We start from the raw sequence: 15,000 nt of genomic DNA, 5'->3' as shown, positions 1-15,000 counted from the left end.
AGTCCTAGGACTGGCACAACAATAAAAAAGAAAGGAAAAAGAACTGAACAGAGATGTTTTCTAATGGACAGTTATGGACTTGAATATAGAAATGGAGCATGAATCATGGTCGTCACAGAACGAATGAATTAAAATAACAACTCAGAATTAAATAGAATCAGTTAGAATGTAATTAGAGCAAAAGGAAACCTTTCCGTGATTGATTTGCTTTGCTTATTAGGATTAATGCAATTCAACATGGCAAATTGTAAGTTGGAAATGTTAATTGTTTGGATTTAAATTTTCAACAGGGCATGTATAGCTAGCTCGCTAGATGACAGATTGATAAATGAATAGATAAATGGATGGATGATAAACTGATATAGAAGATAGGTCAATGGATGATGGATGGATGGATAGATAGATAGATAGATATAAATGGATCGACACATAGGTAGATCATATTCAATTCTGTTCCACAAGTGTACACAATTGTTACTTGTTAATTAAAAAGTCAACAACACGAATCTTTCTGTCACTAATTTCATTGACCTCTTGACTTTGAGTTGATCTGTATTTTCAGTGTATTCTATTTAATAACTTCCCTTTAGACTCTGAACATCTTGTTTTCTTTTTTAAATGAAGTCTACCCTACCATCAGGGCCTTTCTATTTCTTGCCACCAGTTTTCTGTTTTCTACCTTATTTTCTTGAAACTTTGTACTGGCCTTTCTAAGGCCCTGGCTTTGGTGTCTTTCTGTATTTCCTCTACATTTTCTACCATGTTTTGAAAACCTCTGCTACTTCTTCAATTACTGCCTTCACAAGAAGAAAACAAAACCAAACAGAAGCCTCTCTTCTTTCTTTTAAGGGCTGAGTTTCCTGGCAAGCTGAAAGATCTGTATAATACGTTTATATATTATAACTTGCATAATATTTTCTGCTGTCATGTTTTGGCATCTCTACTGTGGTCCAATCCAAAGAAAGTTCTCCAATGTCCACTATCCAAATTTCCTCCGACTTCTAGAAACCCCTTGGTGAGCTATGCAATTTTCTAACATTTGCCCCAATCAGGAAGCTCCAAGTGTTCTTGTATCTCTTCTCTTCCTCTCCTCTGGAAAGTTCCATCAATTCTACCTCCTCTACACTGATTCGTATCCATTATAGGTCAATGATATTCTTCAAATGGGTTTTTTTTTCTTCCTTCCAATACTTGACGTCTAATACACTTGGCTCATTTTCTCCTCTCAGAAAAATCCATCCTGTATCCTGATTCCAGAAGAATCCACAGACACTTTATAAATCTGTCCACACGTTGCCCGGGCTTGGCCACCTTCTGTGGCGCAAATCCATAATTCTTTTGTGACTCACGGAGCCCCGAACCCCACAACCCCCAACCAAAATTGGACCGTTCTTTTCCAACATAGAGAGTTGGTCACTATTCAGTCAGTTATTATTCTCTGAACAGTCAGGAAATTTCCACAAATAGAATTCAATTTCTTTGTGCAGATTTGCTTATTTTTTTTTCTTGGAAAGAATTACCTCTCTCTCTCTCTCTCTCTCTCTCTCTCTCTCTCTCTCTCTCTCTCTCTCTCTCTCTCTCTCTCTCTCTCTCTCTCTCTTTTACTGGGAGCTTATGTAGCACTCACAACTTACTTATCCTGTAATAGAGAACATTCTATGGAGAACATTGAGTAGAGAACATTGCTTTTTATGTTGTTTTTGGGGAGGGTGGGGGGAGGGAGGGTGTCACGATGACTTATATTTTTAGGACTTATTTCTTCCTTTTCCCATTCAGGTCATTACCATTTTCCCTGTACATATATTTTGGATCATTCGTTCTCATCAAACATCACATTAGCCATTCTTGTATATGGGAGTTTCTATGTAAATGCCTTCCAATTCCGTATTCTGTTCTTGCTTCTCATATGCTCATCAAGATTGGCTTCAGTATCAATTAATCACTACCGTAAACAGTGATTTGGTACATATATATATATATATATATATATATATATATATATATATATATATATATATATTCTTTTTTTTTGAGCTTTCCAAACTGAAGTCACTGCTTGGGAAATACATCACTTTTCTTCCTGCAAAATGCTAAATTTATATTCTGTGGGGTGGAGGGGTGCAAATCCTGGCACCCCATCCTGTTTTTATTTAAATTCCTGGTGCAATTCTCCATTGCGTACCCAGTATTGCTATTTTTAAATGAATCTTCTCCTTGCACGGACATTTAATTCCCTGCCTTAATTCCTACTTGCGATTAGCAATGGGTGAGCTGAGCTTCGGAATTCAGGAAAAAAATAGCAGCCATCACACTTGAACCATAGACTTTGGGCCTGACTCTCTGATTCCAGTGGCTTTTCTTTTTCTTCTGGAAGCACCAGCATCTAGCTAGCCCTCTGTTAGAGCTTAATAAGTGAATGCATGAGCAACCCCTGGCCCAGCCTAGCTAAATTAAATTTTACATGGCTCTTGGCCAAAAAAAAAAAAAGAATAGAAGTACAGTAATGAATCTTTACACAGGGTTAAATGCACAGCAGTATTAAAACATCTCCATAGCTAAAGATGGAACACACAACTATCAAAAGGTAAGCCAATTAAAACACAGACCAAGTCTATCTATCTATCTATCTATCTATCTATCTATCTATCTATCTATCTATCTATCTATCTATCTACTTATCTAGCTATCAGAATATGTGTGTATATATGGGACTATGTATGTATATATGAGAATATATAAAAACATATTTGCACATATGTGCATACACAAATATTTCCATATATGTGTTCCCATATATACATATGTCTATGTGTAAAATGCATATATTCCCATATATATGTATACATATACACACATACACTTCCATGTATATGTCTCAGTGTATATATAGATATCATTGTGTGAATACACGCACACACACACATATATATACACACACATATATATATATACACACGCACACACACACACACACACACACACACACACACATGTATACACACACAGATCACTGAAGAATTCGCCAAGACAGTTCACTTAACAAGCACACGCTGTGTGTTCTCCGAAAAGTCAGCTGTTGAATTGACAGGGGTGGAAAGGTTCATTGCTGGGAACGTCGCATTGCTTGATCGTTCAGTTGGTTGAACTGAGAGTGGAAGTCAAGGAAGGATTACAACACCATCACACCTGTCTTCGCAGTGACCTTATTTAGGGCCTGACAAGGGACTTTATAAAGTCCCAACTCATCAAGTTTTGACCACGTTCCCCAAATAAGACAAATTGAACTCTCCTTTAACTTTGACAATAGCTGCTGTTAGCTCAGATCATGAAACTCTCATTACCCAGAGAAATACTGAAACAAAAATGCAAACAGCAGAACATGCAATGATCCTTTAATGTCGATCACTATTTTCAATTTAAAATCAATTAACGTTAAAATGAATTAAAGATGAGATTCTGGGAGCCAGGCGCCCAGTGGCTCACGCCTGTCATCCAGAAACTCATTAGACTGAGATCTGAGGATCGTGGTTCAAAGCCAGCCGGGGTAGGAAAGTCCATGAGACTCTTATCTCCAACGAACCACCAAAAAGCCAGAAGTGGCACTGTGGCTCAAGTGGTAGAGCACCAGCCTTGAGTGAAAGAGCTCGGGGTCAGCCTCCAGGCCCTGAGTTCAAGTCCTGGGACTGGCAGGCCCATGCCACAGACTTCAGTGTCTGCTCTTGGCTTCAGATACAAGAGGAAAGCCAAGAAAGGGCCCAGCTCCCACCCGCTGCTGCCCAAAGGGAAGGTAAACCCTTGGGTTCGTTCAGTGGGAAAGCAAGGAAGACATACATTTCTTCCTCTTATTCTCATTCTCTTAACGATGTTACCTACACCTGCGAAAAACATAAGGCTCTCCGTGTGTGTGTGTGTGTGTGTGTGTGTGTGTGTGTGTGTGTGTGTGTGTGTGTGTGTGTGGTGTCCTGGGGCTTGAACTCAGGGCCTGGGCGCTGTCCTTGAGCTCTTTCACTCAAGGCTGGTGCTCTACCACGTGAACCACTTCTGGCTTTGTTTTGGTGGTTTATTGGAGATAAGGGTCTTGTAGGCTTTCTTGCTCAAGCTGGTTATGAACTGTGATCCTCAGATCTCAGCCTTCTGAGTAGCTGGGATGACAGGTGTGAGCCACCAGTGCCCCACGTAGAGTATTTTTTCTGTTGTTTTAAGTTTTTGAGAGAGAGAAGGGAGGCGATTATTCCCCCTCCTCCTTCTTGGGGTATTATTTCTTTAAGAGCCACGCAACACTTCACTGACTTAACAAGTGGTATCAGTTAAACCGCGCATTTACTGTGAAGACACAATTATAGCTTAGATTTGCTTGAAATTTATATTCACAGCTACATTTATCTAAAATTAATATCCACTGAATTAATATCTATTGAAATTGAGAACAAACAGAAGAACTGTTGAATTAATTATATATCTACATTTATCTATCTATTTATCTACTTACTTATCTATCCATCCACCCATCTACCTATTTATCTATCTACCTATCTAGGTATCCATCCTTATTCATCTATCTGTGTGTCTGTCTGTCTATCTCTCTATCTACCTACCTATCTATCCATCTACCTATCTACCTATCCATCTACATATTCATCTATCTTTCATCTATCTATCTATCTATCTATCTATCTATCTATCTATCTATCTATCTATCTATCTATCTATCTATCTACCTACCTACCTACCTACCTACCTACCTACCTACCTACCTACCTACCTATCTATCTATCTATCTATCTATCTATCTATCTATCTATCTATCTATCTATCTATCTATCTATCTATCTATCTAATCTGTCTGTCTGTCTGTCTGTCTGTCTATCTGCCTACCTACTTACCTGCCTACCTACCTACCCATCCATATTATCTACCTATTCATCTATCTATCTATCTATCTATCTATCTATCTATCTATCTATCTATCTCTATCTATCTATCTATCTATCTATCTATCTATCTATCTATCTATCTATCTATCTATCTATCTATCTATCTATCTGCCTACCTACCCTTCCATATCCATCCACTCACCTATCCATCCATCCATCCATCCACTCATCCATCCATCCATCCATCCATCCGTTTTCCTCTTCAAGCACATCGTTCCTAGCCTGCGATCTGGTGCTTATCATGAGACTCTTACCTGGCGGTCAGCAGGCCCAGAGCCTCTGAAGGATGAAGAAATGCCCATCTTCTCGCGATGACTTGCATTTCCACCACGGTTCTCTCGTCCCAGCCCGGGGCGCTGCCCAGCACCAAAGGAAGGGAACAGTTTTCAGGATTGCAATGGAAGCGGTAAAACCACAAATATCTCCTCTTTTCCTCAGAGAGCCTGAAAAATAATCACACACACACACACACACACACACACACACACACACACACACCACGACATATTAGAAGCTGTCATCTTCAAACGAATTCACAACGCCAACCTCTGACTGCAGTTCTTTGAATTTTGTTTTGATTCACTCTGGAAGGTTAGTTGTTTTCTTGCTTTCTTTCTTTTTAACTCTTGGAAAATGAAGAGATCTAGCTGATCCATGTGGTTATTTCCTACTAACGACCTTCTTTCCCTAAGTAAGTGAATGAATAAGCACATCATTCGCTCAGTGAAATCATTCTTACTCTGCCTCCCTCTTCGCTTTGCCGTTTCTTCTTCTTTTTTTGTTCTCAGTTTTCATTTTAGGTGGCAAAATTCTGCCACCTCTTGAGGGAAAATAACCTCTCTCTCTGCATCTGGTCCACCATGAATCCTGCCTTCTGTTGGGCAAATGAACTTAGAGCTGAATGGATTCCTGAGTAAGTGGACATCTTTTTAGAACAGGAGACGCCTTGCTTTCAGAGCTAGTTTTGGCCAAGTTCACCCCTACTCTTCAGTGTCAGCTCCCCAACACAAAGATCTCAATTCATTCTGTGGATTCCAGCTTAATTTCCCCGCCCCACCCTCCCACCCCGCTTCCAGGGTTCACTGGAAGTGTGCAGATCAGTTGGAAATTTCTGGAGTTTCTTAAAGCCTCCAGTGTTTCTCCCCGACATAAGAAAGTTCCAGAATAGAGAGCTCTCAGGCCGACAGCTCGGCCTGTTGGCTGACTGAGGGCCATGAGCACTCATAACTTTTGACCCCTGACTTCACCCTCCCCCAAAGACTCTCAGCCTAAATAATCAGCCCAGACTCCCAAGAGGAATGAGAAATGGGAATTAATAATTAATTAAGTAATTTGTCAGTCCTGGGGCTTGAACTCAGGGCCTGGGTGCTGTCCCTGAGCTTCTTTTGCTCAAGGCTGGCGCTCTACCACTTGGACCACAGCACCACTTCTGGTTTTTCCTGTGCATGTGGTGCTGGGGAATCGAACCCAATGGTTCATGCATGCAAGGCGAGCGCTCTACCCACAGAGCCACCTTCCCAGCCTTATTGTTTCAGTTTTTAAAGGATTGATTTCCATTCAAGTAGTTGGACAGCAAGGTTTCAATTCTGCACAGCGGAGTGTGTAAAGACAATGCATTTTGATTCACGACTCTCCTTCCCTTCTTCCTCCCCCATCTCTTCCCCCCTCCCCTCCAGCTGCCTAGATCCATAGTCACATCTGAACCTGGGATATGATAACTGCATTCTCTCTCCCTTCTGCTCTTCATTCGTCCATCTGTTCCCCTTTTCCTTGACCTCACCCCTAACTCTCCACGATGGGCAAATACCTTCTTGACGCACTAGATTTATGTCTGTTCATGGCTTACATGCCAATCTGTAATTCAGCGCTAGCTCAGCCACACAGAATTCTTCTTACGAAATGATTCAATAAAGTTCTCCTTGCTCATTGATAAAAACAAAAAAACATGGACAATGGTAGAAGATAGGAGATGACCAGAGAGGCTTTTCTAGCTACATCATTAGGTCCTTCTGGATCTTTCTGCTGCACTTTCTTCTGGAAAACCCCCAGAAAAAAAGTCATAATGAAAGCCATATGTATATACATATATATGGCTTTCATATACATATATGTGTATATATATATATATATATATACTCATACTTTCCATCTATAATACTCTGATTAAATTCTTCTTTCCTCCAATATTAAACAACACCTGTTTCCTTTTTTTAAAACTTCTTTTTCCAAATTGTAATTTACATAGAAGGAAATACTGAGAAACCATTCGATACATTTAGGCAAATGCAGATATGGGTACGAATCACACTCCTGTCAAGATTCAAAACCTCGTGACTGAAGGCAAATACTGGCAATGCGTTCACCTCTCCTAAACGCTGCTAATACCGCAGATTCGTCCTCTCTGTGGCTCCTCCCACCCTGCCCCCCAACTTCTTTCTCTTGTAAAAGTTCTTTGTGCTCTTTAGGATAGAGATGGAAGATGAAAACGGTTATCTTGTGGTCTTCTCAGCTAGCTATTTGTGGTTTTAGTGTCAGTTACTTGAACTCAGGGCCTTGTACTTTCTATCTATCTATCTATCTATCTATCTATCTATCTATCTATCTATCTATCTATCTATCTATCTATCTATCTATCTATCTATCTATCTATCTACCTATCTAATTTTGTCAGTCCTGGGGCTCAAACTCAGGGCCTGGGCACTGTCCCTGAGCTCTTTCACTCAAGGGCTGGTGCTCTACCACTTGAGCCACAGCTCCACTTGCAGTTTTTTGGTGGTTCATTGGAGAGAAGCGTCCCACGGACTTTCCTGCCCCAGGCTGGCTTTGAACCGGGATCCTCAGATCTCAGCCTCCTGAGTAGCTGGGATGACAGGCGTGTGTTTCCCACATTGAAGTGGGCGCTTTCATTTTTTTCAGTATAAATGGTTTTCTATGCTTCGTTTTAGTGCAGTTTTCAGAGTTGGACTCTTTTTTTTGGCACATTAAGAATATTAAACAACATATATGTTTTTAAGCTGGGAGTAATGACCCACACCTGTGATCCCAGCTACTACTAGAGACTTTGATCAGGAGGATCACAGTTGGAGGCCATCCTGGTCAAAAATGTCAGCAAGACCGCATCTCAATCAATTAAAAAAGCTGAGCACAGCAATACACACCTGCCATTCCAGCTAGGGCAGGAAGAATAAATAAGATGGTGGCCCAGGCCTGACTTGGAAAACGTGAAACTCCACCTCAAAACAAGCAAATAAAAAAGAAGACAGACAGGAGGCATGGTTCAAAGGGTAGAGCGCCCGCCTTGACGTGTACGGACCTTACCTCAAAGCTGCAGAACAAAGGATAATATTGTTATTTTCCATAGATTTTTATTTTTGCAGATGTCCTGGGCACATTTTCACATGTCTGAAACTGATGACATTTTATTAACTCAAAAGGAGAACGAAGTAGGTCATTGAGCAAATGATAAAAAAAAAAAAAAAAAAAAACTTAAAAAATGTTCCAGGACTTTAGTCTGCAAACAAAATGATATTTGGAAACTTGAGGGAATCTGATTTGAAAACAAGTTGTGCCACGTCGAAGGCTGCTCCCCATCTGTTTTTCCCAGTCCAGAATGACACCGCACGGTACCAAATGTGAATAATTAGAGCCAAGTGGGAGAAACAGAAGAAAACGTTGCTTACGGCATGTACACCAGCAATACAAATAGAAACCGGAGCAGCAGACATGGAGCGCTCACTGGAGGTTCATTTCAAAACAGGCACCGGCAGTATTGATCGGCCGTGATTTTGAGTCCTATTTATTGTGCTTGACTGCTTTGGCTGGGAGATATTTAAAATTCTGAAGCACTATGACTCCTGTTTTGTTTTTGATTAATAATCTGTGCACAAGTACTCGTAAACTGATGTGTTGAATTGAGGCCCTTTTGTACAACTACTTAAAAGGTTATAGATGTAAAGATTATATTATCTGTGTATTAAAGATTGTACTTATTTTTAGCATATATATATAATATATATAGAGAGAGAGGGGGGAGGGAGGAGCAGGTAATGAGGGATGGACGTGGAGAGATGTGGAGAAGATAGAAGGGGAGCTTTAGTTCAAGATGCATCCTCCTCATAAACTGACATCTTGAACTGAGACCCCATTGCACAACTACTTCAGGATCATTTAAAACAAATAAATGAATAAAAATGTACAATGCTCTCTGCGTCCTGGGGACTCAGAGACTCTTCTACCATCTCAGTCCTGAAAGCAATGTTTGGAGCAGACTCTCCATGCAGGGATGTGTTGATTTCGCTCATCCAATCATTTCCTTCATCTCTCATATCACTGGAAATGAAGTCTGGCTGCTTCTTCTCCCCCACTTCCTTCCCATTTATCAGGGAGCCAAGCATGAACCCAAGGCTGAGCCAGGGAGCCATTGCTTGTGACTAGCTAGCTTGAATAAACTGTATTTACATAAGGTTATCCCTAAGACAGCAGGCCCCACCCCTCTGCTCTGATTGGCTGAGCTCAGGTCCACAATCTACTTGTGATTGGCTGGTTTGAACAGGGAAAGATGTATTTACCTAAGGTTATTCCCTAATGCAACAGGCCCCACCCCCTGCTCTGATTGGCTGAGCTCAGGTTCACAGTATGCTCATGATTGGCTAGTGTGAACAGGGTAAGATGTATTTACCTAAGATTATTTTCCTAATACAACAGGCCCCACCCCCTGCTCTGATTGGCTAAGCTCAGGTTGATAGTCTGCTCGTGATTGGCTAGTGTGACTAGGGTAAGATGTATTTATTTACAGAAGGTGATTTTGAAAGAAGCTTACCACCACACAAATAATCTCAAAACACACCCAGGCCCTCCGCTATTTCTTGAACAGTCTGGGGTGTGTGTGATTCCATCTGGAAAAGCAATCCAGTTTTAGACAAAACCTGACTCTCCACAAATCCTTTCTCCTAGGTCTCTTTGAGAGATGAAATTTAAATGGAAATTTCAGAGTGACATGATTGAATGCGGTGGGTGAGGTCCCAGGACAGAGACTGAGGGACCAAATAACAAATCCTGAGGTTATAAGTATATGTAAGTATATATATTGTCTAAGTATATCTAAGTATATATATGTATATATCATATATTATATTGTATCATATAATTATTTATAATCTAATATTTTATCTTATGTAATATTTTATTCATTTATATATTTATTTATATAATAGATAATATTTATAATATATAATATACATTTTGAAATTACATACTATATAATCAGGTATTATATATCAGAATAATAAATTATATTAATATAGAACATTTAATATTTTAATGTTTATTACTTAATAATGTTTATTATATAATAATATTGATAGACATTTCAATAAATTATAGAGATCTCAAAGCATAATCCATAATGAATTCGATTACATATTATAGCATATATTGTATGTGTGCATAACTATATGCTCATGTCTGTGTGCTAATCTGTGTCATAATAGCGTTGGCCTGTTGTGAACAAGGGCAATCAGCGGTGACTTATTGATTCCAAGTAACAAGCACCAATAATCACTAATTACCTTATAAGCTTGGCTTAGGGTCTTGGAATCACTTAGAAAATAGCTGATACAAACTGATTCCCAACCTTTATACTTTTCTTGAGTCAAGTCAAAGTGAATGAATACACAGGGGCCAAAGAATCCTTGAAATCCTACACAAGGGCTTCCTTCGTACCTAGCGACGAACTGATCATGCAGCAAATGTGGTCGTTGGAAGTAAAAGCTTGTGTGAGTGGGAAGAAAGGGAGGGGCTTAAAGTGTGATGAGTGTGTGTGTGTGTGTGTGTGTGTGTGTGTGTGTGTGTGCAAAAAGACACTCCAAGACCTGGGTCACTCACAGTAGGGGCGATTGCTTCTGTGAAAGTCTGGCGATGTGTTTTAAACACTCCTGGGGTGGGTCTTCAAACTCCACGCTGCTCTCTTCCAAATCAGGCTTCATATACTGCCATCCCGTTTCTGGAAAATCAATCTGAAATAATAAAAAGAAAAGATTTGCCAAATACTAAAGGTGGCCCCAAAGACACCGTGCATCCCATCAGCTCTATAGTTGTCCAGGGAGGTTTCCATCCCATGGGGCAGGTTGTGAGTGCAATGCATCTTGGTCCATGTGGCTCCTTCCCTCCTTCTCCCCCAGCCCTCCCCTCCCCTCTCCTCCCCTGCCACCTCCTCGTTCTATGTTTCTAGTCATTCAGTATCAGGACTGTCCTCATCTACCTTTCCTCTCTCTGATTTGGACTTATAGAAACTCCGTTAATTTAGGATAATAGAAACTGCAGTATAATTCTTCCTTATACTCTATGTTATTTGTCATTTAAGCATAATTTTTGTAAGAATTGTTAAAGTCGGGCACCGGTGGCTCACGCCTGTCATCCCAGCTACTCAGAAGGCTGAGATCTGAGGACTGTGGTTCAAAGCCAGCCTGGGCAGGAAAGTCCATGAGACTCTGATTGTAAGGTCCGCTCCTGGATGGCGAGCAGACTCCACCCTCCTCGCAGTGAAGTCTCCACCCAGTACCTGCGTTACCTAGGCAACTGGGATACCTGGAAGAGGTCACGTCCGCATCTGCTGAGGTCACATCCTAACCTGATGTGGCCACACCTTTCTCCCACCTGATCCCACTTCCCTTTACCTGGCCACACCTTTCCCCGCCCATACCCTAGATAAGGGCTAGCCCAGGCCCAGACCCCTCTCTCTCTCTCTTTTTCTCTCTCTCCCTTTTTCTCTCTCTGTTCGTTTCTAGCTCTTGCTCTTGCTGCTCTTTTCTTGCTCTCTCTGTTCTATTCTAGCTCACTCTCTGTTCTTTTCTTGCTCTCTCTCTTTCCCAGCCACGTGGAGTGCCAACCTTGCCTGGTCCCAGCAGGTCTACCTCTTACCTGAATACCACGTGAGTGCTACTGTTCTTACCCCTCTCTGCTCTTTTCTCTCTTTCCTCTCTTCCCAGCTCTCTCTCATTCCCAGGCCTTTCCCAGCCACGTGGAGTGCCACCCTTGCCTGGTCCCAGCAGGTCTACTGAATAAACCTACCCCTTACCTGAATACCACATGCGTGCTGGTGCTGTTCTTACTCGCCTACCTCTTTTTAAAAACCTAACATAAATGGTGCCGTGACTCGGATAAAGGCTTAAAGTCAGGATAGCTGGGATTTCTCTGTTTTTTTCCTCTTTTTTCTTTTTTTTGTTCTTCCCTTTTTGCTCTGAGGAATACCCGCAGTTCTGACGGCCTTTTGCGAACCAGTCTGTCTGCGGCGGAATCAACGCATCGATACCATTGCTGCCTTCACATCCACGTCCACACCACATCTCTACTCTGGTGAGTGAAACTACTCTACGGCTCTCTGTCACTCAGTCTCTGTCCAGACGTGGCGCCACGCCAGAGAGCTCCTACGGCCTTTAGCTGAAAGGCGGTCACCTCTGAAGCCGAGGACGCTTGGCTTTGGGGGCTTGGCCATTTCTCTCTAGAGGGCTCTGGGGGAAGTCGGGACGCCGCTTCTGCCTGGTCAGCTCTCCTTCACTCACCAGACTGACTCTCCTACTCATTTAATGGGGTGCTACGAATCACGCCTGAGCTGTGAAACCCCTTTGAAATGTCTCCCGCGCTCCCTGGAAAGCCAGAGAGCCTCATTTTTATGCCATTCTCAGAAGCACAGTTTTTGCTAATGCAATGGTAAATGGTCAGAAGTTTAATTTCAGGCTCTTTGCTCTCTCTCTGCCATTCATGGGCAACTTTCTACCCTTTTTTCTACAACTTTTTGGCTTGTGCCTTGAAGAGTGCGACGCAGGCTGGGTCCCAGGGACCCCCCTCTAGGTTCCCTCTCAAAGGCTAGCCAATGTAGGCTTAATCTATTCAGGCTTTCTTTGCATTCTTTCAGAAATTCGCCATCTTGAATTCGCCATCTTGGCCACGTGGTGGGTTAAGGGTTTGGCCCCATCTGACCCTTAACCTTCCACTAAGTTTACTACTCCATCTATTCTAAGGTGCCTTGCTAACAAGTTGCTCTTTTCACAGGCCCTAGTAACTGAGGCCCAACCATCTGATGTGCTTTGTTAGCAAAGATGTCTAAATGTTGTCAAAATTTTAGGTTTTGAGTTTTGCCTTTTTTGTTTTGTGTTGTGTATTCTACTACTGACTACATGGTTCTAAAATACTGGGCATATCTATGCTAAAATTTTCATCACATCTAATGAGTTTTGTCATTTCAGAATATTTGTTGGCAATTCTTGATAAGAACCAGGTAAGCTCTACTTATTCTACTTGATCTCCTTGTTGCTTTAATTGGAAATAATAAAGGGCTTTTGTGGCAAAGATTTCAGTTCAAAGCCAGCTCGGGCTAAAAAATCCCTAAGACTCCATCTCCCAGCTAAATTCTGCAAGTGGTTCTATAACTCAGTGTGGCAGAGTGCTAGCCTTGAGCAGAAGTGCTCAGGGACAGTGCCCAGACCTTGAGTTCAAACCTCCTTGAATACTAGTGGTACTATAACTCAAAGTGGTTCAGTGCTAGCCTTGAGCGGAAGCGCTCAGGGACAGTGCCCAGGCCTTGAGTTCAAATCTTGAATACCAACTGGGACAAGCCATCCCAGCAACGAGCACCTAGACTCAGCCAGTCTAGGGAACAAGGGAACGTTGAAAGGAGTAAGAGGAGATGATGTCACATCAGCTACTTTGTGCCTGCCCTTTCAAAATTAACCTGAGCCAGGAGGTCAGTAGATGTAAGAAGCCTGCCCATCCAATGTCTATACCTGTCTACCTATTAACTGAACAGGAATTTATATTCTTGCCTTTGTCACCTGACTTCTCTACCTAGTCGCCAGATGTCAGAAGTAACTAGGGACATTTCTACCAACATTTTCAGCCCCAAGTCCTTCCTCTTGCCATTTATTTGCTCTCTAGTATTTTTTTTCCAGCCCCTCAATGCTCATGAGACTTCTCCAGATTTCATCTAAGGACTCACACAACCAAGGGACAGCTGCTGTTCACTGCCTTCTCTGGGAGGAGACCAAATTCCAGCCTTTTACCCCTATTGTCGACGCCCCTTGTCAGCAGGAAGTAGCCAGAGAGAATCCTCGCCCTATTTCATGATTATTAAAAGGCTGGAATGTAAGGTCCGCTCCTGGATGGCGAGCAGACTCCACCCTCCTCGCAGTGAAGTCTCCACCCAGTACCTGCGTTACCTAGGCAACTGGGATACCTGGAAGAGGTCACGTCCGCATCTGCTGAGGTCACATCCTAACCTGATGTGGCCACACCTTTCTCCCACCTGATCCCACTTCCCTTTACCTGGCCACACCTTTCCCCGCCCATACCCTAGATAAGGGCTAGCCCAGGCCCAGACCCCTCTCTCTCTCTCTTTTTCTCTCTCTCCCTTTTTCTCTCTCTGTTCGTTTCTAGCTCTTGCTCTTGCTGCTCTTTTCTTGCTCTCTCTGTTCTATTCTAGCTCACTCTCTGTTCTTTTCTTGCTCTCTCTCTTTCCCAGCCACGTGGAGTGCCAACCTTGCCTGGTCCCAGCAGGTCTACCTCTTACCTGAATACCACGTGAGTGCTACTGTTCTTACCCCTCTCTGCTCTTTTCTCTCTTTCCTCTCTTCCCAGCTCTCTCTCATTCCCAGGCCTTTCCCAGCCACGTGGAGTGCCACCCTTGCCTGGTCCCAGCAGGTCTACTGAATAAACCTACCCCTTACCTGAATACCACATGCGTGCTGGTGCTGTTCTTACTCGCCTACCTCTTTTTAAAAACCTAACACTGATCTCCAAGGAACCACCAGAAAACCAGAAGTGGCGCTATGGCTCAAGCGGTAGAGCTCCAGCCTTGAGCAAAATGGCTCAGGGACGGCGCCCAGGCCCTGAGTTCAAGTCCCAGAACTGACAAAAAAACAATTAACAAAAAATTAAAAAAAGAAAAAGGAATTGTTAGACCTTGGACTTGATATTTAAATATACATGAAATTTGGCCCAATTTTTATACAGGTAGTGTCTATTAGTGTCTGTAATGTCTTAGAGATAACAACATGAATTTTTCTGAAATTAT

At 42.1% G+C, this 15,000-nt stretch overlaps 1 protein-coding gene across 1 annotated transcript in view; it reads right to left on the bottom strand.

The window, feature by feature from the left end:
- The window catches only part of Pik3c2g (phosphatidylinositol-4-phosphate 3-kinase catalytic subunit type 2 gamma), a 120,614-nt gene that overhangs the window by 63,217 nt on the left and 42,397 nt on the right, over window positions 1-15,000 (bottom strand). Inside the window, exons 16-17 of the mRNA XM_070011653.1 lie at window positions 10,818-10,948; window positions 5,189-5,377 (exon numbers count right to left, since the gene is read on the bottom strand). Of these exons, the coding sequence (XP_069867754.1) occupies window positions 5,189-5,377; window positions 10,818-10,948 (320 nt within the window). The remainder of the gene's footprint in view (window positions 1-5,188; window positions 5,378-10,817; window positions 10,949-15,000) is intronic.

Source organism: Dipodomys merriami, unplaced genomic scaffold (genome assembly GCF_024711535.1).
Source record: "Dipodomys merriami isolate MVZ:Mamm:240054 unplaced genomic scaffold, mDipMer1.0.p SCAF_84, whole genome shotgun sequence".
NCBI classification, from domain to species: domain Eukaryota; kingdom Metazoa; phylum Chordata; class Mammalia; order Rodentia; family Heteromyidae; genus Dipodomys; species Dipodomys merriami.
The sequence above is the reverse complement of the archived record's forward strand: the minus strand, read 5'-3'. Positions and strand labels throughout refer to the sequence as shown.